This window comes from Sparus aurata, chromosome 2 (genome assembly GCF_900880675.1).
Source record: "Sparus aurata chromosome 2, fSpaAur1.1, whole genome shotgun sequence".
In the NCBI taxonomy this organism is placed as follows: Eukaryota; Metazoa; Chordata; class Actinopteri; order Spariformes; family Sparidae; genus Sparus; species Sparus aurata.
The window spans coordinates 12,623,759-12,639,755 of NC_044188.1; the positions used below are offsets into that span (position 1 = coordinate 12,623,759).

General features: G+C 38.5%; 1 protein-coding gene and 1 pseudogene across 1 annotated transcript; both read right to left on the minus strand.

Moving 5' to 3' along the window:
* Nucleotides 1-2,034: 2,034 nt before the first annotated feature.
* LOC115572143 (extracellular calcium-sensing receptor-like) lies at nucleotides 2,035-5,916 on the minus strand. The gene is made up of 6 exons (XM_030401975.1): nucleotides 5,723-5,916; nucleotides 5,212-5,506; nucleotides 4,259-5,053; nucleotides 3,883-4,110; nucleotides 3,391-3,514; nucleotides 2,035-2,948 (listed from the first exon to the last, which is right to left on the minus strand). Exons 1-6 carry the CDS (start codon nucleotides 5,896-5,898, stop codon nucleotides 2,035-2,037), a joined length of 2,532 nt encoding a protein of 843 aa, XP_030257835.1. The 5' UTR covers nucleotides 5,899-5,916.
* A 798-nt stretch (nucleotides 5,917-6,714) lies between these two features.
* Nucleotides 6,715-11,983, minus strand: LOC115572151 (extracellular calcium-sensing receptor-like; annotated as a pseudogene).
* Nucleotides 11,984-15,997: the final 4,014 nt, after the last annotated feature.

A 15,997-nucleotide genomic window follows, 5' to 3' on the forward strand; every position in this document is an offset into this window, starting at 1 on the left:
TTATTAATTTCCTCTAATGCAAAGAGCATTGCTTGGGCAAACTGGAATCCTCTGAAATTCAAACTAGATGTGGGCAGTCATAAGTAGTTGGAAATGCAACCAGTTTGTCCTTATAATAGAAACAATAGCACAGTACATGAAAGCATTTGATGTTGATGTATCGATATACACAACATGGAATATTTCAAATTTTAGCACTCAGTTTGATGACCCCTGTTTTGTATCTATGCTCACTATAACTTAGATATTGAAATAGATCTACAAGATATTATTTACCTGGTGCATTGCAGTGGCAGTGGTTTGTGCATGTAGGTTTCCTGTCGGTCTTTCCACCTGCTGTGGAAAGAGAAGATCCCCCCCAACATAATGTCCCCATCCATAGATAACTGGGGATTCTCTGGATCCCCTCTAAGCCTGCACACTGACTTCTCAGCCTGAGAGGCCGACACCACCAACAGCAACTGTAAGAGTGCCCAACCCTGTTCTGGCCACATCTGTGTGGACGTCATACTATCTGAGAGAGATGAACCACTGGATGGCATCACATGTACCTCAATGCAAATCAAAAGCTTTTACTGATACTTATACATTCTGGAACAGCATAAACGTGATAAAAGAATTATGAGGTTCGATCTCCTAGGACCTATTAGGTAGACAATGGAGGGTGGTGCTCAAATAGTAAAAGACTTAAGGGCCTTACCCTATCTTAGCTGTATATGTTACCAAATAAGAATATAATTTTGTGCTGTACAAACAAGTTCCCTTTTCTACATGAATATGATAAAAATATAGATGCATTTATGTCTATATCTATCTATATCATATTAAATATTATAGAATGTACTGTATACTGTGATTTTTAATAATGCAAACTGGTGGTGATGAAAGTTGGAAAGGTTTGACTCAACTCTTGTATTTACACATCATGCAGACACAGAGCAATATTAGCATTATTTGGAGATGTCACTCTATGCAACTGATAGACCCAGACTTTTCTTCTTCTCAAAGGAGCTCGACAGCTGCAGCCTTCAGGTAAATGTCTTGTTTAGTCCCTTCATTGGGCTTACCAACTGTTTTGGAGGCACTCTCAAGGTTTTCTTTCAAGAGCGTTGGGTATGATGACTTAAAGTTGCTTTCTCTCAAAACTATTCTGTTGCAAAACTGCCATCAACCAAAGCATGAGTGAATTACATGCATTTTCTGTGGTGTACTCAGTCCTTGGTGCATCAGTGAAGTCTCAATAGTGTTTTGTGCTTTGGAGCATTCAATATGTTAGTGTTCAACATGGCAGTGGGCCACGGAGGGTTTTAAAGAGAGCTTTTGGTTAACAGAATAACACCAGTTATCTGGAAAAAAGGTAAGTATCTCACAACATTGTTCTGTTTGCATGTGTAGGGTAAGTCGGACAAACAAGTCATATAAGGCTCCAGGAAAGTTTACACTAGGGGACAGGCTGGCATGTGTAACTCAAGTTGATCAAGTTGATGTGATGGTATTGGAGTGTCACTGATGATGCCAAAAGGTGATTCACGTAGTCGCATACCTCACTTGGTTGTTAGAGAACACTGAACAATGTTTTGGTAACCAAAAGATTTTACCAGTGGGACAACAAGTATTTTCCAGCCATGTGTAGGCATGCATTACTTTCCACTGGAAACAGTTTTGGTCTATGTGTGCTGGTGTATTTGGTTTAGTTTTGTCTATTTCCATGTGCTTTAATAGGTTGCAGTATGTTGAACCAGCAGGAAAACTGAAGAGAAAAATATGTAAACCTAACAATATGTCCATTTACTTATTGTATTTTCACCTTCCTAGAGTTGTCCGAAATGTGTAAATGGTAATCTTGCCATATCTGATTTTAAGAAATGCCTAATATGCTATGTCACGAAAAACGTGATAAACAAGTGGAAATATACTACCATAGTATATTTTAAGTGTTCACCAATATTAAGATATACTTCTAAATGACAACCTGAATAACACATTAGTGTGTAAAAGTTATATAGCAATACATGCTATTAATTATTAAAGTTTTCAGGATAATTTTGGTGCCCCTCTCACCATCATATTTTTTTTTGTATTCTTCTCTGGTTTCAGTAAGATAATATAACATTTTGGAATAAAAATACAAATGAGCAGTCCAAAACTTGAAGCCAGAATAGCAAATATCTCCACAGCTACACTGAACTTCCCAGGAGAGCTGACATACGCTGGAATAAAAGTGATCCATACAGCGCAGAATATCAGCATACTAAAAGTGATAAATTTGGCTTCATTGAAATTATCAGGCAGTTTCCGAGCCAGAAAAGCAAGAATGAAACACAACATGGCTAGAAGTCCTATGTACCCAAGTACAGCCCAAAAGCCTACAGCTGAGCCCAGAGCACACTCTAAAATGATTTTCTCCTTGGACTCCTTAAAATTCTTAAATGGAAAAGGAGGAGAAATTGTTAACCAGAGGATACATATGATAACTTGTATAAGAGTGAAACCCAGAACACTGAGTTTCTGCTGTGCAGGCCCAAACCATTTCATCACATCACTACCTGGGAGTGTGGCTCTGAAGGCCATTAACACCACTATTGTTTTCCCCAGAACACAAGAGATACAGAGGACAAAGGTGATGCCGAATGCTGTGTGTCGCAGCATGCAGGACCACTCAGAGGGCCGGCCGATGAAGGTCAGAGAACACAGGAAACACAGAGTCAAGGAGAAGAGCAGCAGGAAGCTCAGTTCAGAGTTGTTGGCCCTGACAACTGGAGTCTGTCTGTATCTGAAAAAAATGAATGCCACAACAGCAGTCATGCATGTTCCAAAGAGAGATGCTGCAGTGAGCAGTGCTCCCATAATCTCTTCATATGAGAGAAACTCTGCCTCCTTCTTTACACAGGCATCTCTTCTCTCATTTGACCAGAACTCAGGATGGCATCGCACACAGGCGATAGAATCTGAAAAATAAAATAATATAATATATAATATTAACATAACAATTTCCACAATGCGAACATGCAAGAACACGGCTGAAATATGTAGTCTATCTGGTGAAGATAGAAGACAGGTGTTTGAATTAATTGATATTGATATTATAGCAGTTGTTTGTTGTATACACTTACACACACACACACACACACACAGATATATCCTGAGTATAAATACATTCATACTTTTTTGAACAGTACTCAGTACTATATGACCCCTAGTGGTTGCATCAAATGGTACACCGCAGCTGATAATGCATGTCATGTAATGCATCAATTGTTGATGTAATGATATTGATTTTGGGGTGCTTAAGAAAATGACATATTGACTATATAATTAAATTAATGTTTACTACAATTGGAACGTGAACATGAAGACTTTAGTTTTGTCCTGTATTAAGTATTACCACACCTGTGATGTTACTGATTTCTCCCTCTGCACATCTTAAACAGTCATAGCAGCAGACAGGCTTCCCTTTCTGAAGAACCTTGCGAGTTCCAGGGGGACATTTCTCACTACAAACTGAGAGAGGCACCTGCATGAAGGAAAATACTGTGATAATAAAATATATGGGTATTCACTTGGTGGTGTTTGTCCATGCAAGCATCTATTGCTAATTTTGATTTATCATAACCACAAACAATGTGATGGGATAGCAGTGAAAACAAATGCTAACTTCCACAAATGTATCATTTTGAATTGACTTTACAAATCACTACATATTAACACCAGTATGGCACCTGCATGAACCAAAAAAACAATAAAAACAATTACAGGCATCTGTGATTAATTTTGATACATTGAAACAAAACATTATACACTAGGAATAATGGATGACATTCACAATTCTCGCAATTTGGAGACGTTTTTATTCACAATTACTGCAACCTCTTTATAGCTTACCTGTTGTGAGTTCTTTGCCCAAATAAAATACTTATTCAGCAGATTCAGCTGTTTGTCTGCAGGTAAAGATGAATCATGAAGACCAACTGTGACAAAATCCACAATGCCATTTTTGGTTGGCTGCCAGTTTATAATTTCATACTTGGCTGCTGGATCTCCGTACTCATTGAAGTAAACCTCATCTCCTTCCTTTGTTTTAAAGTTCACCTGTTGTATGTGCTGTAAAATCTAAAGAAATACATCAATATAGATCATTATCTGTGTATTGTCTCACCAGCGTGGTAGATGGACGACAACAACGAATGTTCTAAATTCACACCATTTTTCGTAGTTAATGTGAAATAATGTAAAAACGAAAATTTGGTGTTCAACTCACCATAAATGGATCCAGTTGTACCTTCTTGTTACATGTTTTATTACAACTGAACATATTATGAAATGCATGGGCCACAGCATACACTCCTTTATAAACATTGTTAAAGATCGGCATGAGTGACATATCAGTGAAGCTGTTTTGCACTCCACTCAGATCTTCATGGCCAGTACATTCTCTCTGATTCCCTGCTGATGCTTTTGACCGCTTGAACTCACAGCTAAATAGTTTCTCCCAAAACTCTGTAAATAATTCATTACTGGTTGAATTAAGCGGCTTTACATCCAGCATGAACTCTCTCATGCCACTGACATGTGCTTTGGGGATGGACAGGCCAATGGCACCATCCAGAATGTGATTCCTGTCCATGGCTGCAGTTTGGGAATCAAAGATCCAGCTTTCACTGCCTACCCACTGGTACCCAGTCAAGTTGTGGTGAGAGAATTCATGTATAACCATGTCCATATCCAAGTGGGAGAGGAAAGCAACAATCACCTTGGAAGTTGAAGCTTTAATAATGTCAACTATCTTTAGTATTTTTTCGGGTGGATCTGTTCTAAAGACAGAAACAGAGTACTCCAGACAGATACCCAGCTGCTTGGCAGTCTCTATAAATATCGCCATGCCATTATTGCCATAATCATCATTGGTATTAATAGCTCCAACCCAAGTCCAGCCATAGTGCTTGACCAACTGGGCCAGTGCCCTGCTCTGGTAGTAGTCACTGGGTATTGTTCTGAGGAATGATGGGTACTTTGTTTTATCACTGAGACAAGCACAAGTAGCAAAGTGGCTGATCTAAAAGAAAAAAAATGTATTCCAAGATAAATACATGAAATCTACACCACACATCCTCAATTCCTATAAAAAACCCCATTGCTATGAACAGCTGGAAGAATTATGTAATAATAATTGTATTTTACTCATTTAAGTGGGTTTTTGCGAATATTACCCACCATTGGGATATAAAAAGGTCCAATAACAGTAGATATGGCCATGCAAGGAGAGGAAGATGTCTCTCCCATTATGGCCTGCACTTGGGCAGGTCTGCTACAACGTGCTTCAGAAGATGAAAATACTTCATTACCATTTGCCAAGGCCAGTGCAACTTTTACACCTCTGGCAATGGAGCCACAGACGTCATAGATCTTATATCCCAGAGAGATACCAGGTAGTAGGTCTGTGCTTTTATTAATTTCTTCTATGGCAAAGAGCATAGCCTGGGCAAACTGGAACTCTCTGAAATGCAAACTTGAAGCATACATGTACAAATAGTTGGAAATGTACCTACACACAAACAATAGTATTTTAAATGAAAACATTTGATGTTATTGTTATACACAACAAAACATTGTTTTTTTTTTACATTAATGCTCCATTTGGATATCTCTTTTGTACCTTTTTTGTATCTATACCAACTTCTCTTTGATAATTTAAATACAAATAGATATTTACCATACAATTTACCTGGTGCATTGCAGTGGCATTGGTTTGTGCTTATAGGTATCCTGTCTGTTTATCCACGTGCTGTGAAAAGAGAAGAGCCCCCCCAATATTACGTCCCCATCCTTAGAAAGCTGGGGACTCTCTGGATCTCCTCTCCACCTACACACCGGCTCCTCAGCCTGAGAGACGGATGCCATCAATAACAGCTGTAAGAGTGCCCAACCCTTCTCTGTCCACCTCTGATAGGACATCATATTGTCTGACAGAGCTACAGCACTAGCCAAAGCCCTAACCCTACCTCATGGAAAATTGAAAGCTTGCACTGATATTTATACATATCATAGCAACATAAACAATGATAGAACAAGCATGTCCCGGCCATGTCTGGGCGTCACCTTTTAAAGTCCCCAAGGAAAAGCTTGTTTTCTACTGTCATACTTTTCAATATTTTAGTTTCTTCATGTAGTTGCATATGTTCCCAGCACTTTGAGCTTTCAAAGCCATTATAAAATACAGCTTATTGCCACTAAGAGTGATAAAAGTGACTCAAAACAATTGGGTTGTAAAAGGTAAAATGAAATAATATGTCTTTATATCAATAGCTCATTTTCATACATTTTCAGTTTACATAATGGTGCCCTGTTTTTGTCGGTTTAACTGGATGTGCTGAGCCTTGCAGAAAGCACACACCACCATTAGCAGAACCAAAAACAAGAAGGGCCTGGCGAAATATACAAATAAACCATTTTATAAACTACACTAATTGTTGTTACATTCATAAAATGCTCATGCATTCTTTGTACACACACACACACACACACACACACACACACACACACACAGAAACATGTATATACAATCTCATTATGCTATGTCACAACTGAAACAATTAACATAGGAAAAATACTCCAGCATTACAATGCAAGTCTTGACAATCTGGTTAGAAAATATCATAAACAAAGAAAGATAATTAAGCCACTAAAATGTCTTTCCCACTAAATGATTTTACCTTGTCATAATGATTTTGGTCCCCCCTTCCCCATCATGTTCTTTTTTGTATTCCTCTCTGGTTTCAGTAAGATAATATAACATTTTGGAATAAAAATACAAATGAGCAGTCCAAAACTTGAAGCCAGAATAGCAAATATTTCTACAGCAACACTAAACTTCCCAGGAGAGCTGACATATGCTGGGATAAAAGTGATCCATACTGCACAGAATATCAGCATGCTAAAGGTGATAAATTTGGCTTCATTGAAATTATCCGGCAGTTTCCGAGCTAGAAATGCAAGAATAAAACACAACATGGCCAGAAGTCCTATGTACCCAAGTACAGCCCAAAAGCCTACAGCTGAGCCCAGAGCACACTCTAAGATGATTTTGTTCTTAAATATTTTAAAATTCTTAAAGGGAAAAGGAGGAGAAATTGTTAACCAGAGGATACATATGATCACTTGTATAAGAGTGAAACCCAGGACACTGAGTTTCTGCTGTGCAGGCCCAAACCATTTCATCACATCACTACCTGGGAGTGTGGCCCTGAAGGCCATTAATACCACTATTGTTTTCCCCAGAACACAAGAGATACAGAGGACAAAGGTGATGCCAAATGCTGTGTGTCGCAGCATGCAGGACCACTCAGAGGGCCGGCCGATGAAGGTCAGAGAACACAGGAAACAAAGAGTCAAGGAGAAGAGCAGCAGAAAGCTCAGCTCAGAGTTGTTGGCCCTGACAACTGGAGTCTGTCTGTATGTGAAGAAAATTAACGCCACAACAGCAGTCATGAATGTACCAAACAGGGAGGCTGCAGTGAGCAGTGCTCCCATAATCTCTTCATATGATAAAAACTCCTCCACCTTCTTTATACAGGCATCTCTTCTCTCATTTGACCAGAACTCAGGATGGCATCGCACACATGTGATAGAATCTGAAAAATAAAACGATATATTATATAATATTAACATAATAATAGACACAATACGAACACGCAAGAACAAGGCTGAAATAAGTAGCCTATCTGGTGAAAATAGGTAACTGTTGAGGAAACTAACACATTGATCTAATACTAAAAGTTGTAGTTAACATTACATCACAGCAAAGGGTCATCGATTTTCCCTTTAAGTGCGAAAATAGTTACGTCTGTTTCAAACAACTGTTACTTCCCACGTTCCTCCATACTTCCTTCACATTGTTATGGGTGTTAAGTAGTACAACCACCGAAGGGCGCTGCTGCACCGCATGACTACCAGAGATACTGCTCCACTGGTGCGTATATGTGAGCTTTTAAAAAATCGTGGGGGAATACGGACATAAGGCTCCGTCCATATCCGTATTCCTATGTAACATAGAGCATGAATGAGCCTTAAGAGTACTGTCCATGATGGAAATGCAAAACAGCAGAGCTCTGCTTCAGCTCCCTACCTCTGAATCTAGTGGTTTTAAATGTTTTATTTGATTTTGTATCAGTGTTGATTCAATTAATGAGGAGTGATTGATGTTGGTGGAGGTATGTGCTCAACCGCGGGCAATTCCAAAATGCTTAGTGTTTAAAATTCCCACGGCACATAATTATAATTGTTTTTATATGCAACAAGTGAATATATCACTTTACCATGAAAATAATGATAAAGTTGCAAAATGTTTGGCCAATAACAGATAAATTACATAAATTATATAAGCAATGAGGCCAGAAGGATAAGAACCGGAGCCTGTTTGCCCTTCACAACTAATTCACACAGAACGCCCTTTTGCCTGAGGGTGTCACAAATGGTTAATTTCAAGGAATTGCTTTTTAATATTCTGATCTCACATCTGCCTTTTAAACTAGGGGAGGAGCAACCTCCTCTGCCTCTTCGGACAAGCCTCCTCTAAATCATAGCAGTCTGTAACCTCAGCTTTTTGCTCACTTGGATATATTACTTGAAACTTTGGCCACCTTTAATAGGAAAGTCCAACATTTTAAAATATAACAGAAAACCAAAGCCCCTGTATCAATGCCTTGAAATCAGATTATAAAACTGTGCCATTTCTTTACTTTACTCTTTAAAGGGATATTCTGGTGTAAGTTTATCCATGGTCTAACACACCGTGAAACTGTGTTAGACTCCCTCTCGAGAGATCAAGTTAGCAGACCGCTAATTTATGGAGTTTTATCAACCTCAGAAACGACCGCACAACAACAATACACTGCAGTAAATGGATCCAAATATAAACTGCCACCAAAAAGCCACAAATAATGCTCAGAACAGCACCAAACTTCAGCAACAGTACAAATAGGGTCTCAGCACATAGTCCGGGGCATTAAAACTTCACTATCTTAGCTGGATTTCTACTGAAAAGCTGACTAAATTTACCACTCTTCTGCAGCAGCTTCCTGTTGATGGGAAGTCCCGACGAGTCGATTACTGAGTGCAGTAGAGTTCCGCGGCTCATGGATGAAAATGTATGATTATCACTCAATGGAAAAGCAATCAAAGTTCATATGTGTCTTAAGTGCCAGTTTATCACAGTTATTATCGAGAGCGGACAGGGAAAAGAACAGAATTGAGCATTTCTAAACGCAATCGTAATAGTTGCATCGGGACTTCCCCGACCCGGAAGCTGATGGGGGAGAGTTGAAATCTGTTTTTAGCTTCACAATAGAAATCCAGCTAAGCTAGCGGAGGTTAGATGCCCCGGACTGTGTGCTGAGACCCTATTTGTACTGTTGCTGAAGTTTGGTGCTGTTCTGAGCATTATTTGTGGCTTTTTGGTGGCGATTTATATTTGGATCCATTTACTGCAGTGTATTGTTGTCATGCGGTTGTTTCTGAGGTTGATAAAACTCCGTAAATTAGCGGTCTGCTAACTTGATCTCTCGAGAGGGAGTCTAACACAGTTTCATGGTGGTTTAGACCATGGATTAAACTTACTTCGGAATATCCCTTTAAGTGAACAAGACAATTGTTAGATTTTTGTTTCATCTTCTGTTAAATGCTACTACACCCGTAATGTTGCTTATTTCTCCCTCTGCACATCTTAAACAGTCATAGCAGCAGACAGGCTTTCCTTTCTGCAGAACCTTGCGAGTTCCAAGGGGACATTTCTCACTGCATACTGACAGAGGCACCTGCATGAACAAAGTGGCATTGAGAAAAATATAGATATAATTAATATTCCATTATTACTGTTGAAGCATTGAAACCAAACATTACTATACAGTGATGATAACTTTTTAAATTATGACAACCAGAACAGATTCTGATTCACAATTCCAGTGATTACATGGAGGCTTACCTGTTGTGAGTTCTGTGCCCAAACTAAAGACTTATTTTGCAGTTTCAGCTGTTTGTTTGCAGGTAAAGATGCATCATAAAGACCAACTGTGACAAAGTCCACAATGCCATTTTCTGTTGGCTGCCAGTTTATAATTTCATACTTTGCTGGTGGGTCTCCATTCTCATTAAAGTAAACCTCATCTCGTTCTTTTGTTTTGAACCAAATACTTTTTATGTGCTGTAAAATCTAAGAAGATATTCATCAATGTAGACCATAAGCTGATAAATATTCAAGTCTGTTGTCGCAACAGCTTGATAGACAAACTGCAGCAATGTATTTTTCAATATTCAGACTATTTTTTTGATTAATGTCATTGAAAAAAACAAATGTACTATTACACTCACCGTAAATGGATTAAGCTGCACCCTATTGTCACATGTTTTATTGCAGCTCAGAATATTGTGAAGTGCATGGGCCACAGCATACACTCCTTTGTAAATATTGTAAAAGATAGGCATGAGTGACATATCAGTGAAAGTGTTTTGCACTTCAGTAACATCTTCATTTCCAGTACATTCTCTCTGATTCCCTGCTGATGGAATTGAGAGATTAAACTTGCATTCAAAAAGTACCTCCCAAAACTCTGTAAACAATTTTATACTGGATGAATTAAGCGGCTTCACATCCAACATGAACTCTCTCATCCCACTGACATGTGCTTTGGGGATGGACAGGCCTATGGCACCATCCAGTATGTGATGCCTATCCATGGCTGCAGTTTGGGAATCAGAGATCCAGCTCTCACTGCCTACCCACTGGTACCCAGTCATGTTGTGGTAAGCTAGCTTGTGTAAAACCATGTCCATATCCAAGTGGGAGAGGAAAGCAACAATTACTTTGGAAGTGGAAGTTTTAATAATGTCAATTATCTTTTGAATTTTGTCTGGGGTATCTGTTCTGAAGACAGATACAGAGTACTCCAGACAGATACCCAGCTGCTGGGCAGTTTCCATAAATGTGGTCATCCCGTTATTGCCGTAATCATCATTTGTTCTAATAGCTCCAACCCAGGTCCAGCCAAAATTCTTGACCAACTGAGCCAGGGCTCTGCTCTGGTAGTAGTCACTGGGTATTGTTCTGAGGAACGATGGGTACTTGGTTTTATCACTGAGGCAAGCACAAGTTGCAAAGTGGCTGATCTAAAAAAATGACATCCCAGGATAAATAGATACAATATTTAACATTTCCACAACACACTACGGTTACGTATATATACATATATATATATATATATATATATATGTATATATATATATATATATATATATATGTAGTCCCACAATATTCCCCCACAAAAGTACTTTCATTCTTACCCACCAGTGGGATATAAAAGGGTCCAATAACAGTAGCTATAGCCATGGAAGGAGAGGAAGAACTCTCTCCCATGATGGCCTGCATGTGGGCAGTTCTGGTACATGATGCCTCAAAGGGTGCAAATACTTCGGCATTATCATTAGCCAAGGCCAGTGCAACTCTCACACCTCTTGCAATGGAGCCACATACATCATAGATCTTATAGCCAAGAGAGATGCCAGGCAGTATGCCTGTGCTGTTATTTATCTCCTCTATGGCAAAAAGCATAGCCTGGGCATACTGGAACCCTCTGAAATTCAAACTTAATGCAGACAGTTATAAATAGTAGGAACTGCAGTTTTTCCATTGAAATATGTGGAATAAAATAGTAAATTAACACAGATGATGCATTTCACTACTCAATTTGTATAACCTTGTTGCACATATTTGTTTTTATCAATGTGAGAAAATGTTTTCTTAGTAATTTTAAAACCACATATATATCCAACATATACTATACCTGATGCATGGCAGTGGCACTGGTTTTCTTGTATAAGTATGCTGCCTGTCTTCCCAGCTGCTATGGAAAGCAAAGATTCCCCCTAACATAATGTCCCCATCTTTAAATAGCTGGGGGTACTCAGGATCCCCTCTCAGCCGGCACACCGGCTCCTCAGCCTGAGAAACAGACGCCACCAAGCACAGCTGTAAGAATGCCCAACCTTGTTCTGGCCACCTCTGAGTGGACAACATACTGCCTGAGAGAACTTAACCACTCGTCATAACCATGACTCTCCCATCCTGTAAATCGAAAGCTTGGACTTGATATTTATACATGTTTGAGCTGCATAAAAAAATAGAGTACAGTGATGTTTTATCTCTGTGGACCTACAAAGTAGGGTGGTGCCTAAACAAAAATAGTTTGGGGCATTTGTATATTTTGAATATTTTAACTGTTTATATTAACAGATAGGATTTTATTTTATTTTTTTAAATACTTTATGGCGCTCTTAAGGGAATATGTGTGCACTAGAAAGTTTCCAGTGTTCACATGATACTTTCCCACAAGATTGAGGGACTTTCGTTTTCTCTTGCTTTTTTTCATCCACACACCAGCTTTTAATTTGTGCCAGATCGTGCCAGAAAAGGATCTGGGACATAGATTGAGACCAGCACCTAGTTAATCGGAATCAGAGATTTGTGTAAATGATTGTAAACTTAAAAATGAGAGATACCTCTAGGTATAATACAATTCCACCGCAACACACAACCTAAAATGGCCATTAAGTTGAAACAACACATCTTTAAAAATGTATTTATTCATAACCTTTAAAACAGGCAATTTTAAAATACTGTTGTATAAAATATATTACTTGATAAACTGGCAAATAAGTGTATGTTATTGTTGTAATCGACATGATAGTCCTGTATAGTTACACCTTTACAACTTATTCTGCAACAATGCTGGGTAGGTGGTAAGTGTCAAAGTAACATCCACATGGATGGCAGGATCCAAGATTTCCCAGCAGAACATTGCCCAAAGATTAACACTGCCTCTGCCAGCTTGCCTTCTTCCCATAGTGCATCCTGGTGCCATTTGTTCCCCAGGTAAGCGATGCCAGCGCACCCAGCCATCCACATGATGTTAAAGAAAACGCAATTCATCGGACCAGGCCACCTTCTTCCAATTTAATTTTAGATGTCTAAAAGTCGCTCAAGTGAGCTCTACTGAGCGTTTGTGGATTTTAGTCATTACCATGCCTCTTGATGGTGGCTTGTAGAATGCGTTGAGAGGTGCAACTTTCAGAACTTGCTAGTGTCCTCGACACTATTAATCTGTCTACAGTCCTTGGCAATCTATTTGGCAATTGTGTCAGTCAACTTGTAAGAGATAGACCTACTTAATGCCCTGCATTCAGTGAGGGTGGTCAGCTGCCAGGCAGATGTTACACCAGTGGGATGACAGAGTGGGACCCTCTCCATCTCACCTAAATTTAAGTATTTCGGTAACACTTTCTATGAAGCCCATTCTTATAATGCATTATGATGCGATCATAATACGGTTATAATGAGGTTATAATGATTTATAATTGGTGTTATAATTACTTATGTTCATGATGTGTTATGATAACAATTATAAACAGATTATAATGTTTTTTTTTATAATGTTTTATAAGGGTTCAAGCATCATAATGTATCATAAAGTATCATATTGATTGATTGATTATAATTTATTATAAGTGTTATGTCAAATAATGGCCGTATGAGAGGGTATAATGCTTAAACAGTGGTTATAAACCATTATAAGCGGTCATTGGATGCCACCAGAGTGTCCTCACTTTACTTAAAGCATCCAATGACCTCTTATAATGGTTTATAACCACTGTTTAAGCATTATACCCTCTCATACGGCCATTATTTGACATAACACTTATTATAAATTACAATCACGTTATAAAGTATAATAATAGTGATTATAATGCGTTCTTGAGAGATTAGTTATAATACTTTATGATACATTAAGATGGTTGAACCCTTATAAAACATTATAAAAAAAAACATCATATTCTGTTTATAATTGTTATTATAACACATCATGAACATTTGTAAGTAATTATAACACCAATTATAAATTATTATAACCTCATCATAACCGTATTATGATCGCATCATAATGCGTTATAAGAATGGGCTTCATAGAAAGTGTTACCAGTATTTCTAACCAGGCCTCAGCTCTTTAAGATTAATTTGTTAGTTACAGTATTGTGATCTATCAATAACGATTTTTGACAATGATTGATAGCAATTGAAATAAGTATTGCGCTGTATGCTTTGCCCTTGCTAAAGTCTATGCAATAAAACCTACATAATATAGTTGAAGTTAAAGTTGTGGACATTGATTATGTCTCTCTGATGGAAGTAAAAGTTAGGTGTTAAGTGTGCAAAATATCTTAAAGGTTCTTAAAGGTTAGTCTAGCCTACCAAATTGAAACTGTCCCTTAGGGTTTACCAAAAGCCCTTAAAATCCAACCTAGCACCATACCAAGTGCACTGATCATTAAGAGGAGAGCTGCCATAACGGGCGTGGCTGGTGGCCGTATCTGACTCAAGGGCTATTCATGTCAGGTGCCAAACCAGAGGAAGCAGGGTAGACGTTCGGATTCAGGCAGTTAGAAGCTAGGCGAGTCTCCTCACCACCAGCTTAAGCAATCCCTATTTAAATTGCCAGTTTTTAAGCAACCCCTTGTAGGTTTAGGGATCTAACTCTTTAAACGGAGAGCCGGTCGAGTGACTCCTGAACAGGGGTAAAACTCGGGATCTAACAATATATATATAACAGAGGAGGCTCGTCCATAGAGGCAGAGGAGGTTGGTCCTCCTCTATTTTTGAGAGGCAAGAGGAAGATCAATTTTTTTTTAAGAAAGTGTAACTGGTTGAAAAAAATCATTACCAAATCTCAGTATCATTTATAAAATATTATATATATATATATTATATCATAAAAAAAAGTTTCTTCTTTGGAAGTAAATCCACTTAAAACAGTTCAACAGCGACAGCTGCAGACGGAGGAGACAGAGCAGTCTGTGAGAGGAGCAGGGAGCAGGAAGGTGGGGGCTAGAGGAGGACGGAGGGCTTCTGTCCTCGGTGGGAGGGATCTCCTTCCATTCACTCAATGCATTTAGGATTTTTTCATGCTGATCTATGATTGGCTAAGACACGTAAAATGACGAGCTAAGGGAGGACGTCCTCCCTTACCAATCAGCAACCAGAATACAATATTGACAGCAGGTTGGTCCAATAACAGTTCCCAGATTTCATTCTCACATTTATACAATCGTAAACAAAAAATACTTCTATGTATTTTACAGCTTTCACTGCCAGCCATGCTCGGACAAGAAATATGGAGTTTTCAGCGATATTGGAATTGGTTTCAAAGGAAATATAAGCAAATTTCCGAAAGGAAAAAAAACTGTTCTGAGAATTCAGAGAGAAGCAGTCAGAAAGATAATTCATAGTTTTTGTTTCGTTCGTCCTGCTGGAGGACATAACGTTAGCGGCACGACCGGGACACAATACAGAGCAGCAACACAGTTGTTTTGGGCGATTGTGATGAGTGATGAGTGTGATGTGCTGTTCTGTCGTGAAGTATGTACATTGAGTGCTGCAGTAGCACAGTGAGTAGAGCAGTTGCCTGCCACACAGGAGACTGGGGATCAAATCCCCGAATGGGTACACATTAGTAATTTTTTTGTCTTGTATATTAGCCATTTAATAAAATGTTTTTTAAAGAAGTCTTGTAAGTCATTGTTTTATTGCTTAATTTTCATTGAATATAAGAAAGTAGGGATAAGTAGTTGACTTGTATAAAATAACATGACACCGTGGACTGGTTTTCCTCCTGTCCTCCCCAATTTTTTCAGTCACCAGCCGCCACTGATATATAAATAAATGTACCTCTGGTCATTTTGAGAAGAAAAAAATAAGTAAGCACAAAATGTATTTTTAAGGTTTGTTTTTTGTTTAATTACAGATGTGTGGATTATTGTTTTTCTTCTTCTTCTTTCAAATCTCGTTTAAATTAAAGTTGTCTATACACACATATCCACACACACAGACACACACATGCACACACATTTATAGTTTCAAATTATTGTAAATCCCACTGTATTTAATTCTGTCATCTCA